We start from the raw sequence: 25,548 nt of genomic DNA, 5'->3' as shown, positions 1-25,548 counted from the left end.
GTTTGAGATCTTGCTGTGCTCCCATTACTACTTAGAATTTGCTTGTACCACGACCGTCGGTTTGCACATTGGGAGAAATAGGTGGAGGGCAGTGGATTCCTGGCTAAAGGGCAGCTCAGGGACATCTGATCTGAGGCTGCTGAAAGCCCCTTCCAGGTTGGAATGAATTTTCTTGCCAACTATCATGACTTGCTTTTCAAATTTGCCAGGTAGAGAGTACCTGTCAAGCCCTGTCAGCTGCTCTGTCGATGTTGACTGATGGCTGTCAATGTTCATGCAAGGTGGCTTCGGGAGGGATGCCAAAATTGATCAGATGCCAACCTAGACTTCCCTCTGGGGGCTACTGCAGTTTGATGCAATCAGAAAGGCTAAGAAAGCATCACCTCTGTGTCCTGCAGCCTGCTTTTGCTGAAACCTCAACCTGCAGAGATACCCAAGGCAGGACGCAGCGACCGTACGACGGGGGACTCCATCTGTATCGCCGGAACTCCCTTCTCAGTCCATGAAGCTTTGTCAGACCCCCTGTGTGTTAGGCTCAGAGTACAGTGACAGCAGCCTCCATGGCCCATGTGCTGGGCAAACTGCAAGGAGAACCCTTGCAGCCAACAGCTGCCGAGGAGGCTGGCCAAGGAGCCAGAGGAGCAACAGTGATCGGAGAAGCCCCATGTATCAGGATGAGGCTGAGCAGGGATTTGAGGGGAGCAGGAATTGATCTGTACTTGGCCACAGGTGCCTTCCTGTCCCAGGAAACAAAGGCATTAGGAAAGGCTTGAAGGCTGCTTGGACCTTATGGTACTGTTTCTCACCAACATGTGGCCACAGTCTTGCTAAATTGCCATATGCTCATCAGTTGGCAAGGCTTTAATAATCCCACTGCCGGTGGGAACCTGTGTTAAGGGACTGATGAAGATGTGCAGAGCTTTGCGTATCTGCACCTGGGGTATGTGGACCTCCCCAGGGCCTTTGTGTCTCTACACTCAGTCCTAGGCAGGGAGAGAATCTCGGCTCAGCTCCCCAGCTCCCAAGCTCTGCAGCCTACTCCTAGGCAAATACTAGGTCTTTGCTCCAGGAAGCCAGATGCACAGCACAGAGAGAAATAGTGACACAAAATAACACCCCCTGCAAAATGTATTTAATACAGGCCCTGGTTTCCTGAAGGATGCTTTCCAGATGTGTGTTACAGCAGACTGTGAGAGAATGGGGGCTAAGGTAATTTTCTAAAAACAGAAAGAGGAAAAATCTGTTTTGTGTCACTATACCAGACAATTACTGTTCCAGTGTTCTAGCCTTTTCATTCCTGGTCTAATATTAGCAGCATGTTTTTCTAATTATTTTTTTCTGCAAAAGGTATTAGCAGTTTTAACAAACTTACTGATATTTGGTCCTTTTTAAAATATATCCTTTTGCTCTAAGTCCCTGGGAAAAAGTAGCTTTTCTTAAAGAGACTTTATTTTATGAGTTCATGTAATGGAGAGGCTTTAAGTAACACCACAGATTCCTCACTTCAGACTTCTCAAATTTGTTTTGGTAAAAGTTGATGCCTTTAGTTACATAGATGTAGCCTGTTGAAAGTATGTAATATAACGGCCAGCAAAAGATAGACTAAGACACAGTATGTGTTTCTCTTTATTGAGCTTGTTGTGTGTTTTTGCAGCAAAGGCTGAACATTAGAATGAACCAGGAATTGGGGAGAACATATGAAGGGATGGAAGTAAAAATTTTGGGGGCAAGTGGCGTATTCTGGGTTCTGGGTGAGAAGCTTTATATAATTGTCATTTAAGTCTCACAGCAGACATTTAAAGTGACTCTACATAGCACCTGATATGGCACCATAGCACTGGTGCCATTTTCCAGGTAAGGAAACTGAGACTTGGGGAAGTTGAATAATTTGCTAAGATGTGAGAGGCTGCGTGAAAAGTGGAGCTGGGATTAGACACGAGATTGTGTCACTCCCAAGCCTGTGCACCTTCTTATCTATCATACTTTCTTTCCTCTAACTGACCCACTGAGAAAGCTTTCAGAAACTAAATGGTTTGAACTGAAAGCCAAGACTTTGAAGCTCTAATGTCCATGTTGGGTTTAGAGAAAAACTCCAGTGACTTATACAAGTAGATTGATAAGGGGATCCTGTCCCAAAGTTCTGGGTTTCTCCCGAGTGGTCGATATGGTCTGGCTGTGTCCCCACCCAAATCTCATCTTGAATTGTAACTTGCATAATTCCCATGTGTTGTGGGTGGGATCCAGTGGGAGATAATTGAATCATGGGGGCAGTTTCCCCCATACTCTTCTCATGGTAGTGAATAAGTCTCACGAGATCTGGTGGTTTTATAAGGGGAAACCCCTTTTGCTTGGTTCTCATTCTTCTCTTGCCTGCCACCACGTAAGATGTGCCTTTCACCTTCTGCCATGATTGTGAGACCTCCCCAGCCATGTGGAACTGTGAATGCATTAAACCTCTTTTTCTTTATAAATTACCCAGTCTCAGGTATGTCTTTCTCAGCAGCATAAAAACAGACTAATACAGTGGTCAAACCCTGCAGTGCTGTGCAGTCCCTGGTGGGGTACAACAGACTCCTTTATAAAGGGGGGCCTGATTCACTGATAGACTCAGTACCCTCCTGTCCCATCTGCATCCTCTGGCCCCTGCTGTGCTCCTGCAATATATTCAAAGTGACTGTCTGTCACATCTCTAAGGCCAGCAGAACATCAGAAAGAACGATGTAGTCAATGGTGGCAGGGGAAAGCAGGTATACACTTGATGACTGTAATAAAATCCCAGAGAAATTCAAGTCAGCCCCCACGCTTCTACTCTCCAGAGCCATTTTGGGCAGTTGGCCGTTCCTGTTCCTGTGAATGCCATCTGTGGCCACCTGCCATGTGACTCTGAGCAAGGCTTAACCTCTTTGGCCCTTACCTGTCTTGTATGTGAGACAAGGGATCCACTACAAAAACCTTGTTCTCAAGACTCGAAGAAAACCAAATCCCTTGACACTGAAATCATGAGTAACAGTAGGATGGAATATGGGTAAGAATAATAATGCTTTGAAAACAAGTGGGTTTTCCGCCCCTCTGTGTTGCTTTGAGCATCTCATAGACTGTGTTTCTGAGGTGGAAGGGAAAGCTAGGAGCTTAACCATAAAGCAACACACTCAGAAATTTTGGTTCATTAGAGTCAGAGCCTGGATCCCATTCAAGATCTTACAATTCTCAGTTGAAGGCTCAATTCCACCAACCACATGGCTTGTATCCAAGTATGGGATTTATTCTGGAAGAATATTTAAAGGATTATGATAATCCAGGATGAGTTAAATTGGGCATTACTGGTATGTTTTTACCTGTTTTCTATCATACTACTTTCCTAAAACTTTCACAGAGAAAGTAGGTAAATAATTTTCTCCCGGTTGTCAGAAGACCATCTGCTGTTTGAGACAAGTCTCCTAGATATTATTATCATTATAATTTTTCTATTTCCAGTTAGCAGTGTACTTCCTTTAATATGATGCTTTCTGCATAAACCATGGTTTCTGCAGATTTCCTAAGGTCATCTTGGTATTTTGTCTGCCTTTTCCTCTTCGTTAAGGGTGGGAGATTTTCTCTTACTGAGAGCGATACATTTCTACATTAGTACCTATTCATTTCCTTTTCATTTTCTCAGATAAAAACAATCAGAGCTCATCATTGCTGTCGTCATGGAGATTTCATGTCTCCAGAAGAAATCCAGTTGAGGAGTTTCTTTGTTAATCCCATACTGGACATTTAAGCTTTCTTGTTTGTATTCCAGCAGCCCAGGCAGGGAAGCCATTGACATTGATTACAATATGATTCATAACCCAGGGTGGGCAGGGGGAAGTGTGCGCAAAAGGAGCTGTCCTGGGGCACTGGAGCTGTGCATACAGTAGGTGCTCAGGCAGCAGTTGGTGACTGGACAGAAGCAGCAGCCAGAGCTCTAACAACATGTCAGCATCTTGGCTGTCCATAGAATCATGAACTCAACACAGCCACCGCCAGCCTCATTATCTTCCTGGGCCCCACCTTTCCCATCAGAGCCCCACTGTCTGCTGAACTGTCCTCATCCCGATTCTGTTCTCACCCCTCCGGTCTGAAGTCTTGACTTTCATTCTATTGATATGCACATTTCCGGGCATCCTCCTTTCTTTCTCCTCTTCTGGCCCTCGGTTCTTTGCTCTGATTCAGGCTGCGGTCTCTTAGGGAACCATCCCTTCCCCTCCTGGCAATTTTCTTGCTCTTCCCATTGCTGCTGGAACAGTGAGGGCACAGAGTCTGAAGCATATCTTTGCTAACAATGGTGAGATCGAAGAGTCTCCCTAATGTGCAAATCTGATCATGTTACTTCTGGGTTTAAAATCCTTCAGTGGCTCCTACTGCTTTTAAGATAAAAACCTAAACCCTTAGATCATTCAAAGGCTTTCAAGACCTCATCAACATCTTTTCCCATCGCTACCCATTTGTATCTTGTGGCCTGGGCATCCTGAGTGAGTGACCAGTGATGTTCTGGGCGATGCATCTATTCAGTGCAGCGGTTGAGAATGATCTCCGGCTCTGGCATCAGGTTGAATGTGGTCATGTTCCAGCTCCATCACAGAGCTCTACAACCTAGAAGGAGTTGCTTAAAGGTTCTGTGCCTCAGTTTCCTCATCTGTAAAATGGGCTTGATTGGAAGTATCACCTAATAAGGTTGTTGTGAGAATCCAATGTATGAATACATGTCAAGTCATTAAATCAGTACCTGGCATGTACAAATACTTCATAGTTGTTATGCAGGTCTTATTATGAATGTGATTACTTTATACTTTGCTGCTTCCTTCTGTCTGGAATACCCTACTCGATCTTTAACCAATTCTACCCATCCTTTAAGTCTCAATCCCATTATCACAGCCTCTTGGAAACCAGCTTCTGCAGCTGTGTAATAGTAAAACCTTAAGTGGTAGAGTCAGAATGTATGACTTTAAATCCTCGTTCTGCTACTCACTCTTTTATTCTAGTCTAACTTCACTAAGCCTTGGTTTCCTTGTCTATAGAATTAGGATAATAAAATAATAATACCAATTATTTTGCTGTCATAAAAAGTAAGTTTGTAAAAATATACCTAACATGTACTGAACACTTCATTCATGGTAGGTTTTGTTTTTTGTTAGCAGCCATTCATTCTTACCTTTTATCAAGAACAAATCACTGTATTATAATAGTCTTTTTACTTGTTTTTCTTGGCACCTACATTGCGGGTTATATAAGTTCAAGGACAGGGTCTTTTTCATCATTTTATCTTGGCACTTGACACGTCAGCCAGTGGGATGGACAGGAATCCAGCTGTTGTGTCAATACATGTGACTATTTGTGTGCATAATTTAGGAGATGTTAGAGGATTATGATGGTAGGAGAAGGAGATGTTGGGAAGGAAGGATGTTTTAGTGGGATGGGGGAGTGGAGCTCTTTTCCTTCTTTGGAAAGTACTGAAGAGCGGAGGTTAATTGCTGTTGCCCTATTTCATTTGGCACAAGGGTGACTGGTGATGGGAGAGGAAGCCTGTCTGAGAAGGGCTGGGACTCAACTGGAGACATGATGCATGCATTATCAGTGGGATTTACTAACATCATACTGGTTCTTAAATAGAGTCATGCCAGTAAATATTTAACAACCGGTGCTCCAAGAACAACACAAAGCCCTGATGTATAGTGTTTGCTGGTTACTGTGGTGTAAATCCCCCCACCATGGCCACTCTCAAGCTGCCACTGCACTGTTATTAACCAACCTGCAAAATTCCTGAAATTGTACCAGTTCACCAGTGATGAGCTGGCCCCAGCATAGCGCTGTATAAACTTCTGACTTCAGTGTTTCCATCTGTAACATGTGAATCCTATAATGTGAGCATCCTGTCTCCAAGTATAGCTGCCAGGGGGAGGTGGTCAAATGTGATGAAACGTGGAAATGTTAGTGTTTTAACAGTGCCGCATGCGCTCACCCTTACATCGAAACTCTCTTCCCATCCACTGGCTGTGTGTCATAAGGCCAGGATATGTGCCGATGATCTCTCAAAAAGCAGCCTGTCCAGAGTTCTGCTCAGAGCAGTATATTTTGTTTTATCCTCCCAATCGGGGCTATGCTTTCTGCAGCAGACTGACTCAATTAGCCTTTCATTCCAGAGTCCAATTGTGAGTCAATTCCGAGGTTGTTAAGCAAAATGAGTCTGGTGGCATTAGTCTCTCACTGAAGGACAGTAATCCTCATCACAGTGTTGTTCAGTTAATAGTCTGCTGGAGAGACTGTGAGAAACAGGAGATGTGGAGAAGGAGCGACCTTTTGTCTATCTCTGGGGGACAAGCCGGGAGCATGGGACTGCCAGGTCAGAGAGCTGTTCAGCAGCCAGGTTGTGTGAAGAACCGGAGCTCCAGCTGCCTGAACCTGCAGTTGGCCTTTGCAAAGTTAGAAACCCAGTGCCACTAGATCATTAACTTTCATGACCAGGAAAATTCTTTTGAAATTAACACTCAATCCAAGCTGGATGCCACTGGAGCCAGTTGAGTAAGCCCGAGCCATCTTTAGGGATTTCCTCTGAAAAATAAATCCTTTAGCCGGGCTACAGAAAATAGGCAGGTTTTATATCTTTCAGTGTGTTCCATTAAAGTCAGGAAACACCAGCGAGGCACGGACCGTGGTTGCTACTCAGGCGCATACACATGCGCACACCCCAGCTACATTCGGAGGATTTTGCCAAGGCACTTAGCTTCAGCACATGGCCATTTGGGGAGCCTTATACAGGAGCTCTCTGAGGAGTGTCAGGTGCTGTGCAAAGGAAATGAAGCAGACCTTCAGCATCTGCCCCAGGCATTCACCGCAATGGAGTCAGGCCCCCAGAACATAGGGAGCACAGAAGATAGGCTCAGACAGGGAAGCTTGGGCAAGCCTTGTTTACAAGGGTTCAAGGAGAGAACCCCACACAAACATGACTTTGCAGCATACTGCGGACTTGGATAATTTCATCAGGTCTTTGAATGCCCTTTCTAGTTAAAATTGCAGGAGATGGATGTGTAACGTGCTTCCTGTGGGCCTCTTAGAAACCTCTGTGATCCCTACACATCCTACCCGTCTTGGTTCCACCCAACCAAGCTTGTTTATGTCATACACAGCGTGCCAAGAAAACACAGCCTCTTAGGTGGAAAGAAGTAAAACAGCTCTGGGTGTGTCGACATCCAATTCTGGGGTGAACTAAAGACAGAAGAAAACTGAGACAACCTCCCATTGTCTCCTGTAATTGCCAGATAATTTAAATTCTTGTGAAGTCCATTGTGTTCTTCCATAGAAACAGAGCAGTTGTCTGCAGAGATGACCTCAGAGGTGGCCCAGCTCTCATTCAGGATTTCTCCAACAATATCCTCTTCAGACTGAAAAACAGCCAGTTGGCCACAAAGAGCCCTCTTCTCCCCAGGCCAGCGTGTCTGCGGCTTCTGTCGCCTTCTGGGCCGCTGCATCTTCACTGCCACCCAGGGCTTCTGTGCGGACTGCGCCGGCCCCTGGAGAGATTCCAACGTGCAGGCAGCTGTTGCATCTTGCAGCGGCCTCTCCAGGCACAGCCTTGACCACAGGCCCACCCGCCCAGAGCAAGCCTCTCTGTCCCTCTTTCCTTCCCCTTCTGTTCCCCAAAGGCAGGCTCCTCCTCAGTGCCACTCGGCTGGAATAAATCACTACCCCTGGGCTGGTGGATGAGAGGTGACTTACAAGACAGAAACACACATTCTTAAAGCCAGTAGGAATTAGAGGAGCAGATGGGCTGTAGGATCCTATTTTGACGCCAGGGACATGTTTCTGTATAAAGTAAATATTTTCCCAGTGTGGATCTCCGGTGAGTGTGTGAAGCAGCATATTTCCTAAAGATGCAAATAAGTCTAGTCAGAAATAAATATTGAATGGAAACTTCAAAGCCTCTAGATTCCTCCAGTTATAGGCCCTGAAGACTTCTATCTGAATAAACAGAGACACACAGGTGAGCGAGGGCTGGGGAAAGGGACATTAGGTGGTTGAATGAGAAAGGATGCCAACAGTTTCTTAGCTCACGTTTTCTATGTATTTTGTGTGTATGTGTGTGTGCACGTGTGCAGAGAAAGGCCTATCAACAAAGGAATAAAGAAAACATGTCTGTCCAGAGGCTTAGGATGTTTTAAAGCACATTTCCACCCCCCCACCCTTTTTTTCCTATTGTAGATCTCGCCTTGCGGATTTTTTTACCAACTGCCAGCCAGAGTCAAGGTCTGTCAGCAGCTGTCTAAAGGAAAACTACGCTGACTGCCTCCTCGCCTACTCGGGGCTTATTGGTAAGATCCGGGAGAAGCAGGATGGGAGAAGAGTGGTTTGCAAATACCTGTGTTCTTTCCATTGCACCCTGCTGATGTCTGCAGAAGTGAAAATCTCACAGTAACCTCTGGGCTGGGGTTTGGCTGTTAAATCCTTGAGGACATGCCTGGAAAGAAAAAAAAAAAAAAAAAAAAGAAGAGGAAAAGAAAAAAATGAGATAATGGATGCGCGAAAGGCAGAGGCTGGAAGCGGGGATTATTAAGGAGTGGGGAGGCTATGAGTGCTCAGATGGGCGAGGCGTCTCAGTTGGGAAACTGACCACGCAGAACAAAAGCAGAGAAAAAAGCGCTTGGTTATGGAAGAAGAAAGTGAGTCAAACAAAGTTAATTGAATTAGGGAACTTTGGAGAAAGAGAAGTCATTCAGGGTGGGGAAATCAAAAAGGCTGTTTCCCAGAAACAGCCCTTTGGAAATAAAAACCCTAAATACAGGGGCCCTGCTTGCTGTTAATGTTCTTGGTAATTCAACTCCCAGTGCACAGAGGGTGATTTAGGCTAAATTTTTTTTCCTGAAAACAGACATAGCAGAAACAGTATTTTCTGTCTTTCAAGACCCAAGGCTTTAGAAGAACCATGTTCTCAGCATTCCGAGCAGTGTGGTTACACATGACCACCGTGAGAGACAGAAGGGAAGCAAACTTGGACCCCTGGATACCAGGGCTGTCAGGGGGAAAGGCAGGTGTCCCAGGTACCAGGGACAGCAGAAGCCTTGGTGGCAGGGCTCATCTCAACTGGCATTTGAGAAGGAACACAAAGTGAAGGCTATGGAAGGGCGAGGAAAATCACAGTTGTCAGAAGCACAATGGCTCAGCCAGGGTGTGTGTTCCTGCCGGCTGTCTGTGTCAGGGTCACACACGTCACCAGCAGGAAGAACCTACCCTGAGAATGACAGCACAGACTACATTCTTTGTCACCAGAGCATCTTCAGGAGGCAGCTTTGGGAAAATCAACAACAGTACTTAATGCAGGGATAGGACAGGTTCCTGGTACGCTCTTTACTCCCAACTTTTTGGAAGGATACCTGCCCTGCTGTGGGTAATAGCTTTCCCCAGATTCCCAAGTATTTTCTATTTTTATTGATTGGACCAACGAGTGTACCTTCCTTAAGCCAATACTCCAAACTTGCATTCACTCTCTCCTTTTCCTGAGTAAGTTAATCTCTACTAGGGATTACTTACCAACTATGGAATTGCAGAAATAACAAAAGTAGTCAAAGCATTCTCATTGTAAAAAGTGTTTTTAAAATACAGAGAAGCCCACAGAAGAAAATGTTGAGTATCTCCAACTCAACTCTAGCTGCATCTGCTAACAGTGTCTACATCTTATGGACATAAGATGTAATAAGTGGTCGGTAATCCGCAGGGTATATTTGGTTCAAAAAGAAAAGCAATTTTTTTCCAAGCTCCTCTAAGTCAATGGATGTAGTCCCTGTTAACACTTCAGTCAGTGCCCTTCCCAGATGTACCTGCTCCTTAACCCCTTTAGGAGGGGCCAAGGCCAGGTACTGCCAGCATTTCCGTGAAGTTATTCCTAGACTTGGCAAACCCTTACACACCTAAGGATGGTGAATGGAGGGCCCAATGGCAGAGGCAATGCATTGCATAGACCAAAATGTCTTTTTCTCTTGGGTCTGGATCTCTTTCTCCAACTTCTTTCTGTACAAGGCTTATTCCTACTTCTTCCATATATGCCAGGGGTCCACCGTGGCACCAGGCATATCCAATGGCCTTAACCTCCTCCCCTAGTGTTTAGGGTACCAGTTCCTTTCTCAATCAAAGTTAGGAGTTCCCTGTATGCAGTAGGTTAAAATGTTCATCCCAAGGTATCATGCGGTTTAAGTCAGTAAAGAATATAGGGCAAAGACAGTATGCCCTTTACTCAGAGAAGTTTAGAACAAACTTATTTTTCTGTTTGTGATCCAAATACACCCTGCGGACTATTGACCACCTATTACTTCTTACATCCAGAAAATATGTGAAAACAAAAGCCTTCTTGTCATCAGTGGGCATTGCCTGGTGTCAGCCACCCAGGAGAAGACAGTTGGTTTGGATTAAGTATAAATGCTTTGTGTGTTTGCGCCAGTGTAGAACTCATCAGAAATATCATGACAAGATGTAGGCAGGAGGGACCACCCAGCATTTCTGTTAGCACCATTGAGAGTCCACAGGCAAGACTCTAGGGGCCCTTGGCTTAGAGAATTTCCATTGTTTGTTTCCAGTTTTTTTCACAATGTGGAAGACTTTGTTTAGATCAGTTGAGAAGACCCCATATATACGTATATACATTCAGGGTGCGGGATAACCACTAGGAAGCTTCTAGCTTCCCTATGTCACTCCAAAGAAACCATTTGCTTCTGGGAGAAGTGGACTCAAAGTCCTAAACAAAATTGTTTAAGATATGTAAACCAGCTGTATCTATTTATGAAGATTAATGACATTTTCAAGAAAATGCAAGGGATCTGGCAACTCATGCATTCTCTAAGTTAATTCTTTCCTACTCCACAGCATCCATACCATTTGTGCACAAAAGAATACCCTAAGTGCAGCTCAAGGAGTTCTGTTATAATTTTTAAAGTAAATGTGTAAATTATTTTATGTGCTCAAGATAAATTGCCGAGAAAATGCACTGCTTAACATAATTTCCCACTCAGCAAACACAATGTTTGTAATTATCCACGGTGCATCCGCCGTCAGAGGAATATTGGTTTCTTTTTAGGCTCTGGAAAAAGTATCATGGTACAACAATAAATTGCCTTGTTTTTATTCTTTTAGGCACAGTCATGACCCCTAACTACATAGACTCCAGTAGCCTCAGTGTGGCCCCATGGTGTGACTGCAGCAACAGTGGGAACGACCTAGAAGAGTGCATGAAATTTTTGAATTTCTTCAAGGACAATACATGTCTTAGTGAGTTTGTAAAAAATAAGAAACAAACGAGGAAACGCGCTTTCTTCTCCGAGCTCCAGCTGTACCTCTTGTACCTTGTCCCTTGTCCCTGTACCTCTTTTTTCTTGTGCCTGCTTCCTCTCTCTGTCTGTCTCTCTCTCTTTCCTCTTAGTCACTGATGGTAAATCCAGCTCCTTTTGTGGCCACCCCGTGTCATGCAGCAGGGAACCCAGCAAGTGATGAACTGGGTGCCTCTAAGACTGTGAATCCAAAGGCCTGAGAGAGCAAGAGATTCAAATAACTGAGGGTACATTATGTGGGAAAGAACGCTTCTACCCGCAGATCAAATTTTGATCTTGGCAGCCTGCGGAGAGTCTGTTCCAAAGGTTCTTGAAACCTGGGCGGAATATACAATGTGAGAAGCTCAGACAAATTAGATGGGGATAGGCCTCCAAGGACTCTGAGAAAAATTAGAATGTTAACATCAATAGCCCCTTGGATGCTCAGGGCTGGCTCAGAGGAGAAGCAACAATTCTTGAGTAGGATAAACTGGCGATGCAGGCAGGAGGCTCGGGATGCCCGTTATCTCTGGAGGCGAGATAAGCACTGGGGAGGAGGGAGGGGGCTCCTGCTTGAAAGCAGAATCAGTTCTTATTGCAATGTCCTTTAGGCAGTTTGGAAACATGTTTCCCAAAGGGACAGGGATAGAGAGAAATGGTCGGATGCGAACAATGGGCATTCATCAAACTCCAAAAGCACAGTGCCAGGACTCACATATATCCACCCAGATGTGCATGCCCTAGATGACGATCCAGCTGAGATACTTGAAAATTTCCACCCACTCTGTGGCAGTTACCATTTATTGGGTATCTTCTGCGTGTTCAAACGCACTCTATAGCGAGCGTAAAATATACATTCTCATTTACTGTAATCTGCACAAGAGTTCTCACAGACATAGGTGGTTTTCTCCTGCCATACAGCTGAGTACAGCCTGGTAATTCACATAGGCCATGTATGCCACAGTTAGGATCCAAAGTGCGATTCCTTTTGCAGTCCCCTGTGTCCTAAGAGCTTTGTTCACCCCAATGTTGAAGAGCCTGTTGGATGAGAACATAGGCCTGAACTTCAGGAACCAGGTCAGTCTGACTTCCTGGTGGGAGGGGTGGACTAAGTTTATAGGAATCAAGGCTCAGCCACCCACCCCTCTGAGAGCCCTGTCTTCAAGTGACAGTTTCTCCATGATGCTTGGTTGGTAGCTATAATTTACTATGCACACACACACACACACACACACAAAAAGCTTTTGAGTGTTACTCTAAAACTTCCTCATCATTTACTTTGTTGAAAGTCATTTGCTTACTAGGCACTTCAAATAATGTGGCTGTAGTCAATTGCTTTGGTCCTCTTAAAAATAAAACAAGCTTTTGGATTCTTAAGTGAAATTCACACCCACAAAAGTAGTGTCAAGTAAGGAAACCTTCACTACGACATTGGGGCATACCAAGGAATCACAACTTGGACCTCTTGTTTGGTCTTGACCGAAAATGTGTGTGTGTGTGTGTATTTCCTCTTTCACATCCCACAGTCTTCTGGCAGAATGCAAGTTTTAACGAAGATAAAGCAATGACAATGGAGGTCAGTGTAGGAAAAGATTTTGCTCACGCTGGCTGGAAAACTTCTCCCTCACAGGGAAATTAAAGTTGTTCCTGCTGTATAACCTTTTTGACGAAGGAGAGAATAGTCTGATATCTCATTGTTAATGACTTTTCAATAAAAATAAATGCATTTTGTCTGCATCAGGGGCCAAAGACAGCCAGAATTTTCCACAGTCATTCCATTTCCACTGTGACTAGGTGGGGCACAGAGCCCCAAAGACACAGGGCCATCAGTTCAATCTCTTGCAACTAGAAGGAATTGCAGTTTGTAGATTCCAGCCCAAATGTAGAAACTTAATTCCACTCCCTTCAGATTAAGCCTAACCTCTCCCAGATTTTCCTGTCATGAACACAACTCTAGCCAATTGTTTATTTCTAGTCTGGGGGAGGAAACAGTTGTTTTTAAGCCATGTGCATGACAGATGTATGGGGAAGAGACAAATGGGATGGAGCTGAGGTTAGGTATCAGTGGCCTTCACTGAGGTCTTTATTCAGATGGCACCTTCACCAGAAGGCCTTCCTGGATCCGTTTATGTAAGTACCAACTCTCTCTCCCCACTCAGTGCTTCTGGTGCTCCCTTGCTTCATTTTCTCCAAGCATTTCTCACTGCCTAATGTATTATATATTTCACTTATTTGCCTGCACAATCAGAATGTGATCTCCATGAGGGCATGGACTTTTATCTTTTGTTGCTATTGTTGTTCACTGCTGTGTGCCCCATGCATAGTTCAGTGCCTGGCACTTAGTAGATATTCTGTTAACATTTGAATGAATGAATGAATGAATGAGCAAGTAAACAACTGAACCGCTGATTTGGCAAGGCAAACACACTGGGAAAAGCACAGGTAGTTGCAAGAAACTGTGAGTCTCTTGAATCTCCATGTTTTAAGCAAAAGCAAGGGTAGCAGTGGTGGTTCTTCTGGGCATTAAGGGAACTGGTCCCTGTGCGCCTCTTTCCCTGCCTCACACTCACCAGTTAAGCCATGGAACATAGCTGGGAGCATAAAAAGCATTTACATTAATTTGAAGCTGTTTCTTACAGCCCCCAAAAAGGTAAAGGTGCAGAAAACAAGCTTCCAATTTACTGAACTTAAAGGATAACAATTTTAGAACAAAATGTCACTTCTAAGAGGAAGATTAGGCTTAAATTATTCTGTCTTGTATATCGAAAAATGCCAGCTAAGAGTCATATATTAACAATTTGCACATTCAGGTCCCAAATGGAGGAGTTTGATTTTTTATACAATGAATATGAAATTTAAAAAAAAAATCCTAAATCCAGGCCAAATCCCCAAAGACCTGATTAGAAACTGTTTTTTATTCATTTTGGGGAGCGGAACAACACACAACCAATTTACTCTTGCCATAAAAACAATCTAATCCTATGAAATTGTAATAAGCTTTTAAAGTTTCACATTTTAAACTTTTCATTTAAGCAGGGCTGCTTCTACCTAATTATGCAGATTTTGTTTGGAAGACTGGAGCAGAAAAGGAAAAAATAATCCTACTTAAATGTTTACTAGACATTGATGAGATTTGGGGTAGATTTTTTTTTTTTAAAGAAACTGGTTCCATTTTGCCTGCCATATTAATGGGAATGCCATTGAATTGCCTCAGTTTCGTGATTAGGATTTTTTTTAAAAAGCACTAGTTTCCTTTTAATATAGAATATTGAGAGAGCACAAGAATTTTCTTGGAAAATAGGACAGTTATGATCCCAAGTAACAGTACTGAGTCTGGGTTTCAAAGGGCTTGACTGATAGATATTTCAGGGCAAGGATCTTGCTCAGCACCTGGCACATAAATAGGAACATAATAAATATTTGTTGCATTCTGAGCATAGCTAAGTGTCCAGCTCAGGGTTTCATGACTGAATTGATTTTTGAACACCTGACTCCAAAGACTGGCTCTCAGTACGTATAGGGCAAATGGATGGATGCGTTTTGTTCAGAAAAGTCCAATGCTATAATCAGAATTTCTAGTGTGCCTCTCTGGCTGTGTATATCCTGTCTGTTACATTTGCTGCTTGACTTTGAAATTGGATTTCCTCCTGTTTTACTGCAGAAAATGCAATTCAAGCCTTTGGCAATGGCTCCGATGTGACTGTGTGGCAGCCAGCCCTCCCAGTGCAGACCACCACTGCCACTACCACCACTGCCTTCCGGATCAAGAACAAGCCCCTGGGGCCAGCAGGGTCTGAGAATGAAATTCCCACTCACGTTTTGCCACCGTGTGCAAATTTACAGGTGAGAAATGCGTCCCGATTCCTTGTTAGGGCTCCCTTCCTGGTGTGGGGGAAACACGGGCAGACTCATTTTCCGAAGTGTATGCAGAGATAGATGACAAATGGTGCTCAGGTTTGAGTCTTAAAACTGCATTTTAAACACAGCCAGTGAAGATTGTGATGTGTCTTATAGTGGAGAGAAAGTCAGACTATGGAACTGACTCTGTCATTTACTGGGAGTGTGGCTTGTTTCTGGCTCTACTTTCTTTACCTATAAAACGAGCGCTCTGGGGAGATGCGTCTCTGAAGTTTTTGTGCGTGGGGTTGTCAAGTTGGCTTGTTACATATTTATTATGCTGATTCTGTGTTCTCTGCAAAGCAGCAGCATAATATAATGAAAGGAGCTCTTGAGTTTGACATCACCACATGGCATGGAGTATTTAACTGTCTCTAAAGGTAAACCAGAGACAGTGTTGCTGGTTAACTCCCATGCAGAGTGCTTGATGGGTTGGTTCTTCCGAAGCAAAAACAAGTGCTCTTTGGCAGTAGGAGGAGCCGCGAGGAGGCACAAGCTGCCCTGCAAACTCCCGCATGTGGACACAGTCCAGTGAGAACGGTCAAGAACATTCTTTGGGGTTAATCCAGGTCTGCGAGGGCAGAACCACAGCAAGATAGAAGTGGTGATTTCCTGTCTTCAGTCAAAAGCAGAGTCTTTATCCTGCCTTTTTATTGATTTTTCATAGTAATGAGTACTCAGCTATTTGGCAAGACATTTCTTATTTGTGTGTTCACAGGGTACCCTCACATTCTTTAGCCCTTTGAGTGTTATCCTCCTGACGACTGCCGGAGAGATGCTATCACTATAGTATTGTAGCTTCTTTGGTTTGAGGACACAGGGGATCAGAGAAGGATCACTCTTGCTCAAGTCTGCAGAGCTAATGCATCACAGAGCCAGCACTGGGAACCCAGGAGCCTCATTCTTTCCATGATTTTTCCTGTATTTTGAGGGCAGTGGTGACCACATGGTGACTTCTGCCTCCCGCTATGCTAGAGAAGGGGATGTTTGGTGGCCTTTGTGCCAAGCACTGTGCTGTCGCCTCATGCTCATCACTGGAGCACATCGAGGCCCCCAGCCCCCATCAAGGGTCAGCCTGACTAGAATTCTCACAAGATGCCTTCTTTCACCAAATATCACCTTGACCTACAACCCACTTAATTCCCTAGAAAGTGTCGGAAGCTGGTTTTGATTTCCTTGGTATCTTAAGACCCCTCTTCATCTTGGATGTCCTCCATGCCATTCATCTGAGCTTGTGTGTCCTTTGTCCTCCTGGTTCTCCACCTCAGACACACAGTCTCAGAGACACTCACACACACAAAACACTAAGGAGAGGCCGATAAGGAAATGGCACAGCCCAAGGTCAACCAGATGTGCTTCATACTTCTAAAGCATTTCCTGGGCAGGTACTCTCTCCAAAGCACTGTGCAGAGAAAGCCAGAGCCAGGAGGAGCTCTGGGAAATACTATGGCATGGCATTGCTCCATCCTGCAGCGAGGCCCTGAGTTTCAGAGCAGGGAAGTGATGTGTTCAGAGTCCTCCAGCGAGTCGAAGGCAGGCCTAGGGCCAGGCAGGGAACAGGGTCTCTTCTCCATCTCCAGCGGGTGCTCTGTACCCTGCTTTCTCCTAGGTCAGCTTTCCAAGCTTCTTGGGCCCATTCAGATTCTGGTGTCAGTAAAGACAAGTGGCCAGGTGAGGGGCAGGGTCCTATTATCATAAGGTGATCATAGGAAGCCAGTGGTGGTTTCTGGAAAGAAAAAGCAAGTTCTGGCTACCACAAAACCAGCTTCTTTTCTGCACATGTCTCAGTGCACAGAGGGTAACTGCAGAGGCAGCGTTCAGTGTTCAGCCTGAACTTAATAAACACAGTGTTCAGTGTTTATTAAGTCCCTTCTCTGTTTTAGAAACTTTGTGGAGACAGGCATTCAAAAACAAAAGTTGCCTTGTCAGTAAACTTAGAATACCGGGCGAGATGCAACTTGTCCACATTTTTGGAAGTTAAAAGGCAACATCTCAGAATAGCCATCACTGGAAACTCCATGAAATTGGAGTTTCCCACATGAGAGGAGAGGGGTCTGTCAGCCCTAGGAGGTGTTCTCTTCCACACCGCCCGCCCCTACCCCACTGCCCAAATCCTAGCTCCTAACTTGAGCTCCCTGTGGTACAGTGCAGTACATGGCTTGGCCACATAGATAGCCAAGGTTTTGCCCCTAACACAGATCTGTCCAGACACCTTTCCCTGCAAGGAGGATCTGTACTGCCTCAGGGTTGTCCCAGCAACATCAGGGAACACAGGAGCTCTATTCCCCAGAAACCATGCCTTTCCTTTCCTGTTAGTGATAGGAACTCTGCTTTCTAAACAGAAGGACAAAAGTAAACTTAGGAGTTTGTGACTGCCTGGCCAACATGGTAAAATCCTGTCTCTACTAAAAATACAAAAATTAGCTGGGCATGGTGGTGCACGCCTGTAATCCCAGCTACTAGGGAGGCTGAGGCAAGAGAATCCCTTGAACCCTGGAGGCGGAGGTTGCAGTGAGCCGTGATCATGCCGCTGCACTCTAGCCTGGGTGACAGAGCAAGACTGTGTATCAAAACAAAAACAGAACAAAAAGTAAAGCATGACGTTTATCTCTGGGCTGCTGTTTAACTCCTTGGCAGAGGGGGACATGAAGACTTGGGGCTGTCGAGGAACAAAGGGTGGCTCTAACCACACTTCACTTCCCTGTAATACGCACCATCTCCACATGTCCTGGAGCTAAACAGCATTTCACTCCCAGGGAGCCCTTAGGGTTCCATGGAACCTCACTTTGACTCCTAAGGTGATGACCTGCATGAGCCCCTTTTTGCACAAATGAGGCAGGGAATAAGGGATAAGGGCAGGGGAGGCAGCCAAGTCTGTTTCAGACCCTGCTCTTGTCCTCACCAGTATGGTAGCCTCTGAAAGCGTGCTAACCTCTCCAAGCCTCAGCTTCCTCATCTACAAAGCACATATATGGCTTAGCTGCTGGAGTTAGGATTCAGTGGAACAGAGTGAATGTTCCAGAATGGTGCTTTATGAATGTCACATGCAATTTGGTGTCTGATCCCAAGTCAGTGGCCACTTAGTCCCTTTATAACAGATGGAAGGTGGTGCTGTGCTTCCTTGGGGGCGGGTGTTGGGTGTGTGCTAGGGACATTGGTGGGAGGTTACACTAACAGGTGTGTAGTTTATTTTATTTTTCAAAACCTTCTGTGTGCTTTGCCCTCTGTACTCCTCACAGCAGCCCCGTGAGTCAGGTGTGGCAGACATCCTTGCCTTTTACACATGGAGCAACTGAGGCAGGGAGAGGTTTGTGACATATCCAGGATCACACAGTAATTCTGTAGCAGACCAAGATTTCTAACTTTGAGGCCAAGGCACTTTTGCCTTGCTCCATGACCCCTGGACAACTGGGATTCTTTCTTTGGATGAAGAACAGACAGCAGGGAAGAAGGAAAGAATAAGAAAGGAGAAGCTGGTTTTAAGAGAGCCGCATGTCCCAGTTCCTCCTGAGGTTCACTAATGCAAATAAGGGGGACAGAGGCAAAGTTCTGACTTCAGACTGGGTTTCTTTCTTCATGCCTCAATTCCAGGAGACAGTATAGGGGAAGGACTGAAAGTTTGCCAGTAACATTTTGCAGCTGCTGATTTTCTAGGGTGACCTCTATGAAGAATGGTTGAAAGGATCATCTGCGGCTAGAGGATCGGGGGAATGAGAGAGTGATGAGTGAAGGGCCTTCATCCCGAGAACATGGTCCCTCCAGCTGATTTAGGATTCTTGCCTGGGCGGAGGGCTCCCAGGAGACTCATTCTCCCCATCTGACCCTCCTCTGCCTGCATGGCCGTCTCCAGATGAATTACCATTTGCTGGAGAGGAGGGAGGGGGTCCTAGAAATATCTTAGAATGGCGTTTGTCCCAGCCACATGTGTCATTACTCAGAATAGAACTGACTTTAACCAGCTTGGGATCCATTGGTAACAGATTCAGAGAAAGTCAACTATCTTTGGCAGCTCTAAAGTTCACTTCCCTTGAGAAGCGCCCTCTTGTAATATTTTAAAATATACAATAATATGAGAAAACTCTTGGGGACTTGAGTTTCAGTCTTAACATTTGAGATAGATTTCCCCCTTGGAAGGGAAGAAACACGAATAAACATTTTCGAAAGTCTGCTCTGAAGTGTAATTATCAACAAACCAAACGCAGTTCTGTTTGGGGAACTAGGTGGCTTTGGATGTGGAGAATATAGGACGCATCCATGGTTCCTATGAAAGGCTCTGCTTTAAAAAAGGAAAGTTGATTGATTAGTATAAAATGTTACAGAAATGTCCAAGTGCTAACCCCCTGAGGTGATAAAATACCGGGTTTTGGGTAACCCGCCAAGCTCCCATGTCAGGATTAATTGGCAGTCATATTACTGACAAGCATAGCACAGGCTGTGCTATTGTTGGCCTGTTCCTTCAACTTGTACGAAATGGTCATATGGAAAACAAAGAAACATTAATAATCCTACCAATTACTTCATCTTCCGTGCACTGGAGTGGTCTGGTAGCTGGAAAAAGCTCAGGATATTTAAACCGAATGGACTGTGTATGTGTGTGTGACTTATTTAAAGTAAATATCTTTGGAGCATTAGAAAAATTCTCTATTTTGCATCACTGTACACTGCTTAACTCTGGTGGCTTACAGTGAAGACGTCTTAATGTGGTGTTGGTCAACCTCTGATTTCTGTGGTCAAATAGAGTAACAAGGATTGGGAGCTACAGCCTTGGGACTCCGGCCCCCTGAGAAGGTTTCACTGCCTCTATGCCCCTTCAGCCCCTTGCCCCTGGAAATGCTGTGACAGACCATAGGGCACACGCTAAGCCCCAGGGCGAGCAGGGTAGGTGAGGATAGCTGTGGGCAGTTGGCAGGGGCTCCAGTAAACAGCACTAACCACATTCAAAGTTAGATAATTTTTTTGTGAGTCACATAAAACACATCTGTGGGTGAGACATGGAGGACCAGTGTGACACAGCTCATCCTGGTGGGACTTTTAAAACAGTATTCTAGAAAGAAACCACAAAGCAGCTCACCCAATCATGAAAGAGATGAAGGGTTCATGTGGATAATCTTCGAAAGCATGCTTCTTGTTAAAATCAGCCATGCAGAGGGCAGCTGCCCTGTCCCCCCACCACTCCACCAGTAGCTGCCTGGTCTTCTCTGGCCGTCAGACCATGCTAGCCCTAAGGGGTTCAGAGTAGAGACACTGCGGGCCCCTCTTTGTGCGGGGTGAGGGCAGAGGCCTGGGGGGTGGGCATCCGCCTGGAGCAGAGAACCTGCCACATTCACTGGATTTCAGCCTAGGTCCACTCCTTCCCAGCCTCCCAGCAAAGCCTCAGTACATTTCCTTCTCCCCCCGGGGTCGTGTCAAGCTTAGAAAACAGGTACTTGTAGGATGCAGCCTAATGTTTGCAGAGTGGCAGGAGGGATGGAGGGCAGACCTAATCTGTTTAACTCCTAATCTGCATTCGAATATTGAAAATAATCTATATTTAGATGGTCCCTTCCACCCTCTCCCCACGGCCCCAGTACTTCCTCAGAGCCAAAGTCCATTTGTTCCAGATGGGGCCAGACCAGACCAGACATAATTTCAAAACTCTTCTTTGTGGGGGTCAACCCCCAAAGTCTAGATGCGGCGGGAAGGCGATTATCCAAGCCTACCAAATACCCAGGACTCCACTGGCTGTGACCAAGTGAAAATTTTAAGTGTCGAGTTTTAAAAGGAAAGCTGCCAATGGGCGTTCTGTAAATCATTTGTGCCAGCAGACTGACCCCATTATGTCAGCTAATCCTGGAAATACAGGAGGTAAATTTCAATCTTCTAGCACGGAGCACTTAATCAATATTCTAAATGTTTTTCTTGCAATTTATGCTAGCAGAGCAATGGGGTGCTTTGGCGGCCCGTTAATCTTCCACCAGAGAAGAGGCACTTGAGAGCCAGTCAAGGGTGCTGGGATTTTGCACAGGGTGATAGACCGGGAGGAGAGCAGGCCTGGGACGATGGAAGTGAGGAAAGAGAGGTGCTTATTTCCACATCAAACTCCAGGAAGGGGGTTAACCCCCTCTCCTTACCCTTCCCCTCCAAGTAGGGTGAAGCAACCCTGAGAGCATTTCTTCTGCACTTTCCTTTTCACCCATGGTTGACAGTCTAAGAGTTGGTTTTCCAGGAAAAGCTTCAGCTTTGGAGTTAGTTGGACCTGAGTAAGAATCCTGGCTCACCTTCTGTGGCTCCATGACCATTGCTTGGTTTTTACCCTGAATCTCTGCTGTAAAACACCACTGAGCTCTTGGTTTTTTGTGAGGAATAAAAGAACAGTGCAAGTATGCAAAGAGCCCAGGCACAACAATGGGCTGACCCTTGGCACTGGGGGAAGCGGCCTCCACTATTGACATGGTTGGTGAGATGCATTAGAGATTTTGACACAGGATGCTGGGGCCAGAAAGGAAGAGCTGCTCTCAGGAGCGGGGATGGGGGCAGGGCACAGAGGAAGAAAGATGGAGCTCTTTAGATTGTATTGTGCCTTCTTAATTAATAAGAAGGGTTTGAGGCCGGGTGCGGTGGCTCATGCCTATAATCCCAGCACTTTGGGAAGCCAAGGCGGGCGGATCACCTGAGGCCAGGAGTTTGAGACCAGCCTGACCAACATGGAGAAACCCCCTCTCTACTAAAAATACAAAATTAGCCAGCATGGTGGCACATGCCTGTAATCCTAGCTACTCAGGAAGCTGAGCCAGGAGAATTGCTTGAACCCAGGAGGCGAAGGTTGCGGTGAGCCAAGATTGTACCATTGCACTCCATCCAGCCTGGGCAGCAAGAGCAAAACTCCGTCTCAAAAAAAAAGGTTTAAGCTGAATGATATCCTGCCAGTTCTAAGATGTGGTCTTGGTAGAAAGTCCCAGGGAGGAGGGGAAGGGGGAGAATGTTCTTTGGACACCAGACCAAGAAGGAAGGGAAACCAAAGGCAATAAAAAAAGGACTAGGTCTTGGATTAGAACTGATCCAAATTCCATCTCTCCGTGCATCTCCTGGGAGCTTCATCTGACTAATCTGCTTCTTGGAGCTGTGACTTGGAGCTGCCACTCTGGTCAGATCTTGGTCCAGCCTGGTGACCAGAGTGGAACTGGCTGCCAGGGTCCCTGCCACATCTTTTTAACCAGTGCCGACAATGGGAAGAGGTGATGTAGTTGTTAACAGGAAACATTCTTGGTTGCAGAGAAGACAGTATTTGAGAACTAGCCCTGCCTCTTAGCCTCAAAGCCCAGGACTTTGCAGTCTTTGCCATATCTGCACTCCACTGATCCTATTATTTGCTCCATCTTTATCTTTAAATTCAATTATGAGCTATACTTATTTATATGCACACCACTGCCTTTGAGACTCATCTGAAGCTGTTACTAACATATGTGAAAGCATGAGTTCAATGTGCTTTCTCTATATTAAAATCAATATATAAATATTAAAATTAAAACCATAAAAAAGTTTGCATGCTACCTAAAGTGATGTCATGTACCACCCGCAGTCCCCAAGCCCCACTTTGGAAAACATTATAAACCATCTAATCCTATGACAGATCCCAGAACAATTCGCTTTGATAACTTAGGTCACCCCAGCTTTTTATGGCCAGGCATTAATAAAGCAAATGCGTACACAGTGCCTCCCCTGAGTAATCCTCACAGTAACCTCAGAAGGTCAGTACTATTATCATTCCCATTTTTCAGACAAGAGACCCGAGGCACAGAGATACTTGATCAGAAGAGGAGCAAGAGCAAAGCAACGTTCCTCCCTGCCCCGTTATAAATGGCTACACCGTATTGCCGAAACCAGAGCACTTTAAACATTGTGTTTCTGGGTAACATTATGCATCGCTATAGATTAAATCAGTCCCTAAATTCTTGTTGAACATCTGGCAGACTGAAGTGTCAGATTGGTTCATAAATGAGCGTAAAGAAAAGTAATGATGCCTATTCTGACACCAACTGGTAGACCGCAGTACAACTCAATTCCGAGCTAACCTCTCAGGGTGTGTCAGACTCCACAGGTTATGGGCGTGCGTGGTCCACAATAAGACGGCCCTTGCTTCAGATGCCAGCCACACTTCGGGGTTCCCAGGCCACCTGCACTTCTGACCAACTAGTTACAAATTCAGGGGTTCCCATGACCCCCTCAAGTTCATTTCACTAGAATGATTCACAGAAATCAGGAAAGTGCTACAAAACCTAGGATTACAGCTTTAGGATCAGGGTACAGATCAGAACCAGCTAGATGAAGAGATGCCTAGGGCAAGGTCTTGGGCGGGGGGTTCTCCAATGGAGAACTTCTCTGCCTTCTCCCTGTGGAATTAGGGCTTGTCACCCCCCTTGCCGCATTAATGTATTTGCTGCCCAGGAGCTCAGTTTCCAAAGTTTTTGTTAGAGTTTTATTAAATAGGCACTATTGATTGAATCATTAACCATATGACTGGCAGTCATCAGCCCTCCTCCCCAAACCATGGGGATCAGGAGGTCAGGCTGACCTACTGTGGCTCAAAGTCTCAACCTGTGACCCATGGTTGGTCTTTGTGGTAACCTGACCTAATCCTGAGTCATCCCATTACTTGGACACTCAGGTGTGATCCGGAGAACTCGTGAATAATAGGCACTCCTAGCACTCAAGAAATTCCAAGGATTTAGAAGTCATCTCTCAGGAACGAAGGACAAAAGCCAGTCAAATTCTTAATTATGCAACAATGCCTCATCAGAGTTGGTTGTTTTAAAATATAATTTTGATTCTAGAGATGCACTGTGAAACTTCTTCTTTTATTTTTTAAATGTTTTATTTCCATCGGTTTTTTGGGAACAGGTTGTATTTGGTTACATGAGTAAGTTCTTTAGTGGTGATTTGTGAGATTTTGGTGCACCCATCACCCAAGCAGTATACACTGAACTCCATTTGTAGCACTGTGAAACTTCTCATAAGGTAGCTGGAGTTGAAATTTTGCACTCTACCACTTAGTAGCCATTAAACTTTGGGCAAATTTTTAACTTTTCTGCCTCAATTTCCTCATCTTTAACATGGAGATGACAGTAGAAGAGCTTCCTGGGGTGTTTGCTGATTAAATGTGTTTGTGAGTGTAAAGCATGCTCAGAATGGTGCCCAGCTCAAAAGTAGTACTATGTAAATTTTTATTAGTTGTAAGTTTCAAGGGGCTTTCGGCCCAGCAATTGGATACGTCCCACCTTCACTGTCAGAGAAGTGCTGAAGGATCAGGTTGGGTCATGGGACTCAGGAGGCATTGCTTTATGGGGCCTGTTTTCCAGTAGGCTTTCTGGTCTTCGTGACCTGTGGAGCTCCAGTGTGTGGAGTGGAACTTGTTATGGATAAGACAAAGGATGAGGTCTTGTTAGAGTGGGGGTTTTGAAATGGAGTTTGGAGATAGATGCTTCTCCATGGGAAGTCACTTGCTTTCCCTGGTATTCTCTGCTGAAGGTGGGCTGCACACCCCTATGCCAACCCTGTTGATTTCAGGGAGGATTGTTTAGTAACCTCTTGGCTATGAGTTGAACAGTTCCTCCAGACCAGGCTTCCTTGACATTGGCACTATTGACATTTTGATCTCCATAATTGTTACAGGGGGCTGTCCTGTGCATTGCTGGGTATTTAGCAGCATCCCTGGCCTCTACCTTCCAGATGCCAATAGCACCTTTCCTCAACTATGACAGCCAAAAATGTCCTTCCAACATTGCCAAATGTCTCCAGGGGGCAGAAGCGTACCTGCTTGACAATCACTGCCCAAAGCAAAGGGTGCCTCAGAGACCCCCTTTTCCTTTACACTAAAAGAAAATGGGGGGCGTTTGAGAATCCTCATGTTTCTTCCTCCTTATGTGGCAAGGAGCATAGGAAGATATAAGTGTAAACTGGTGCATTGGACCAAATCTTTCCTAGGTAGTGTAGGCAGGGAGAAGGAAGGGAAGCTGTGGTTGCTACTTGTCTTTGTCCATCTGGGCTGTCATAACAAAATACTGTAGACTGGGTGGCTTAAGCCACAGAAATTTATATTGTATAGCTCTGGAGGCTGGCAAGGTCAAGGTCAAGGTGTGGGCAGATTGCGTTCCCAGTGAGGGCTCTCTTCCAGGTTGCAGGTGGCCATCTTCCTGCTGTATCCTCACATGGAGGAGAGAAAGAGCTCTGGTGTCTCATCCTCACACCATCACCTTCTGGTGTTTTTGTGTATCCAGCACGCTGGATGATGACCCTGCAGAGAACATCTCAGAGAAGACTTTTGCCCAACGACCCTAGTGGATGGAAGTGTTGTGCCAAACCGTGG

General features: G+C 45.3%; 1 protein-coding gene and 1 long non-coding RNA gene across 4 annotated transcripts in view; one reads left to right on the top strand and one right to left on the bottom strand.

Moving 5' to 3' along the window:
- GFRA1 (GDNF family receptor alpha 1) overlaps positions 1 to 25,548 on the top strand; it is a 219,726-nt gene that overhangs the window by 171,509 nt on the left and 22,669 nt on the right. For all 3 annotated transcript variants that reach the window (XM_045361598.2, XM_005566515.4, XM_074000808.1), the window contains 3 exons: positions 8,218 to 8,327; positions 11,137 to 11,271; positions 14,971 to 15,152. In XM_045361598.2, coding sequence (XP_045217533.2) covers positions 8,218 to 8,327; positions 11,137 to 11,271; positions 14,971 to 15,152 — 427 coding nt within the window. The remainder of the gene's footprint in view (positions 1 to 8,217; positions 8,328 to 11,136; positions 11,272 to 14,970; positions 15,153 to 25,548) is intronic.
- Positions 1 to 25,548, bottom strand: part of LOC135965194 (uncharacterized) — a 33,482-nt gene that overhangs the window by 3,655 nt on the left and 4,279 nt on the right. The window contains exon 2 of the long non-coding RNA XR_010578097.2: positions 8,375 to 8,473. This is a non-coding gene — a long non-coding RNA (uncharacterized lncRNA). The remainder of the gene's footprint in view (positions 1 to 8,374; positions 8,474 to 25,548) is intronic.

The sequence above is a fragment of the Macaca fascicularis genome, chromosome 9 (assembly GCF_037993035.2).
Source record: "Macaca fascicularis isolate 582-1 chromosome 9, T2T-MFA8v1.1".
In the NCBI taxonomy this organism is placed as follows: Eukaryota; Metazoa; Chordata; class Mammalia; order Primates; family Cercopithecidae; genus Macaca; species Macaca fascicularis.
The sequence above is the reverse complement of the archived record's forward strand: the minus strand, read 5'-3'. Positions and strand labels throughout refer to the sequence as shown.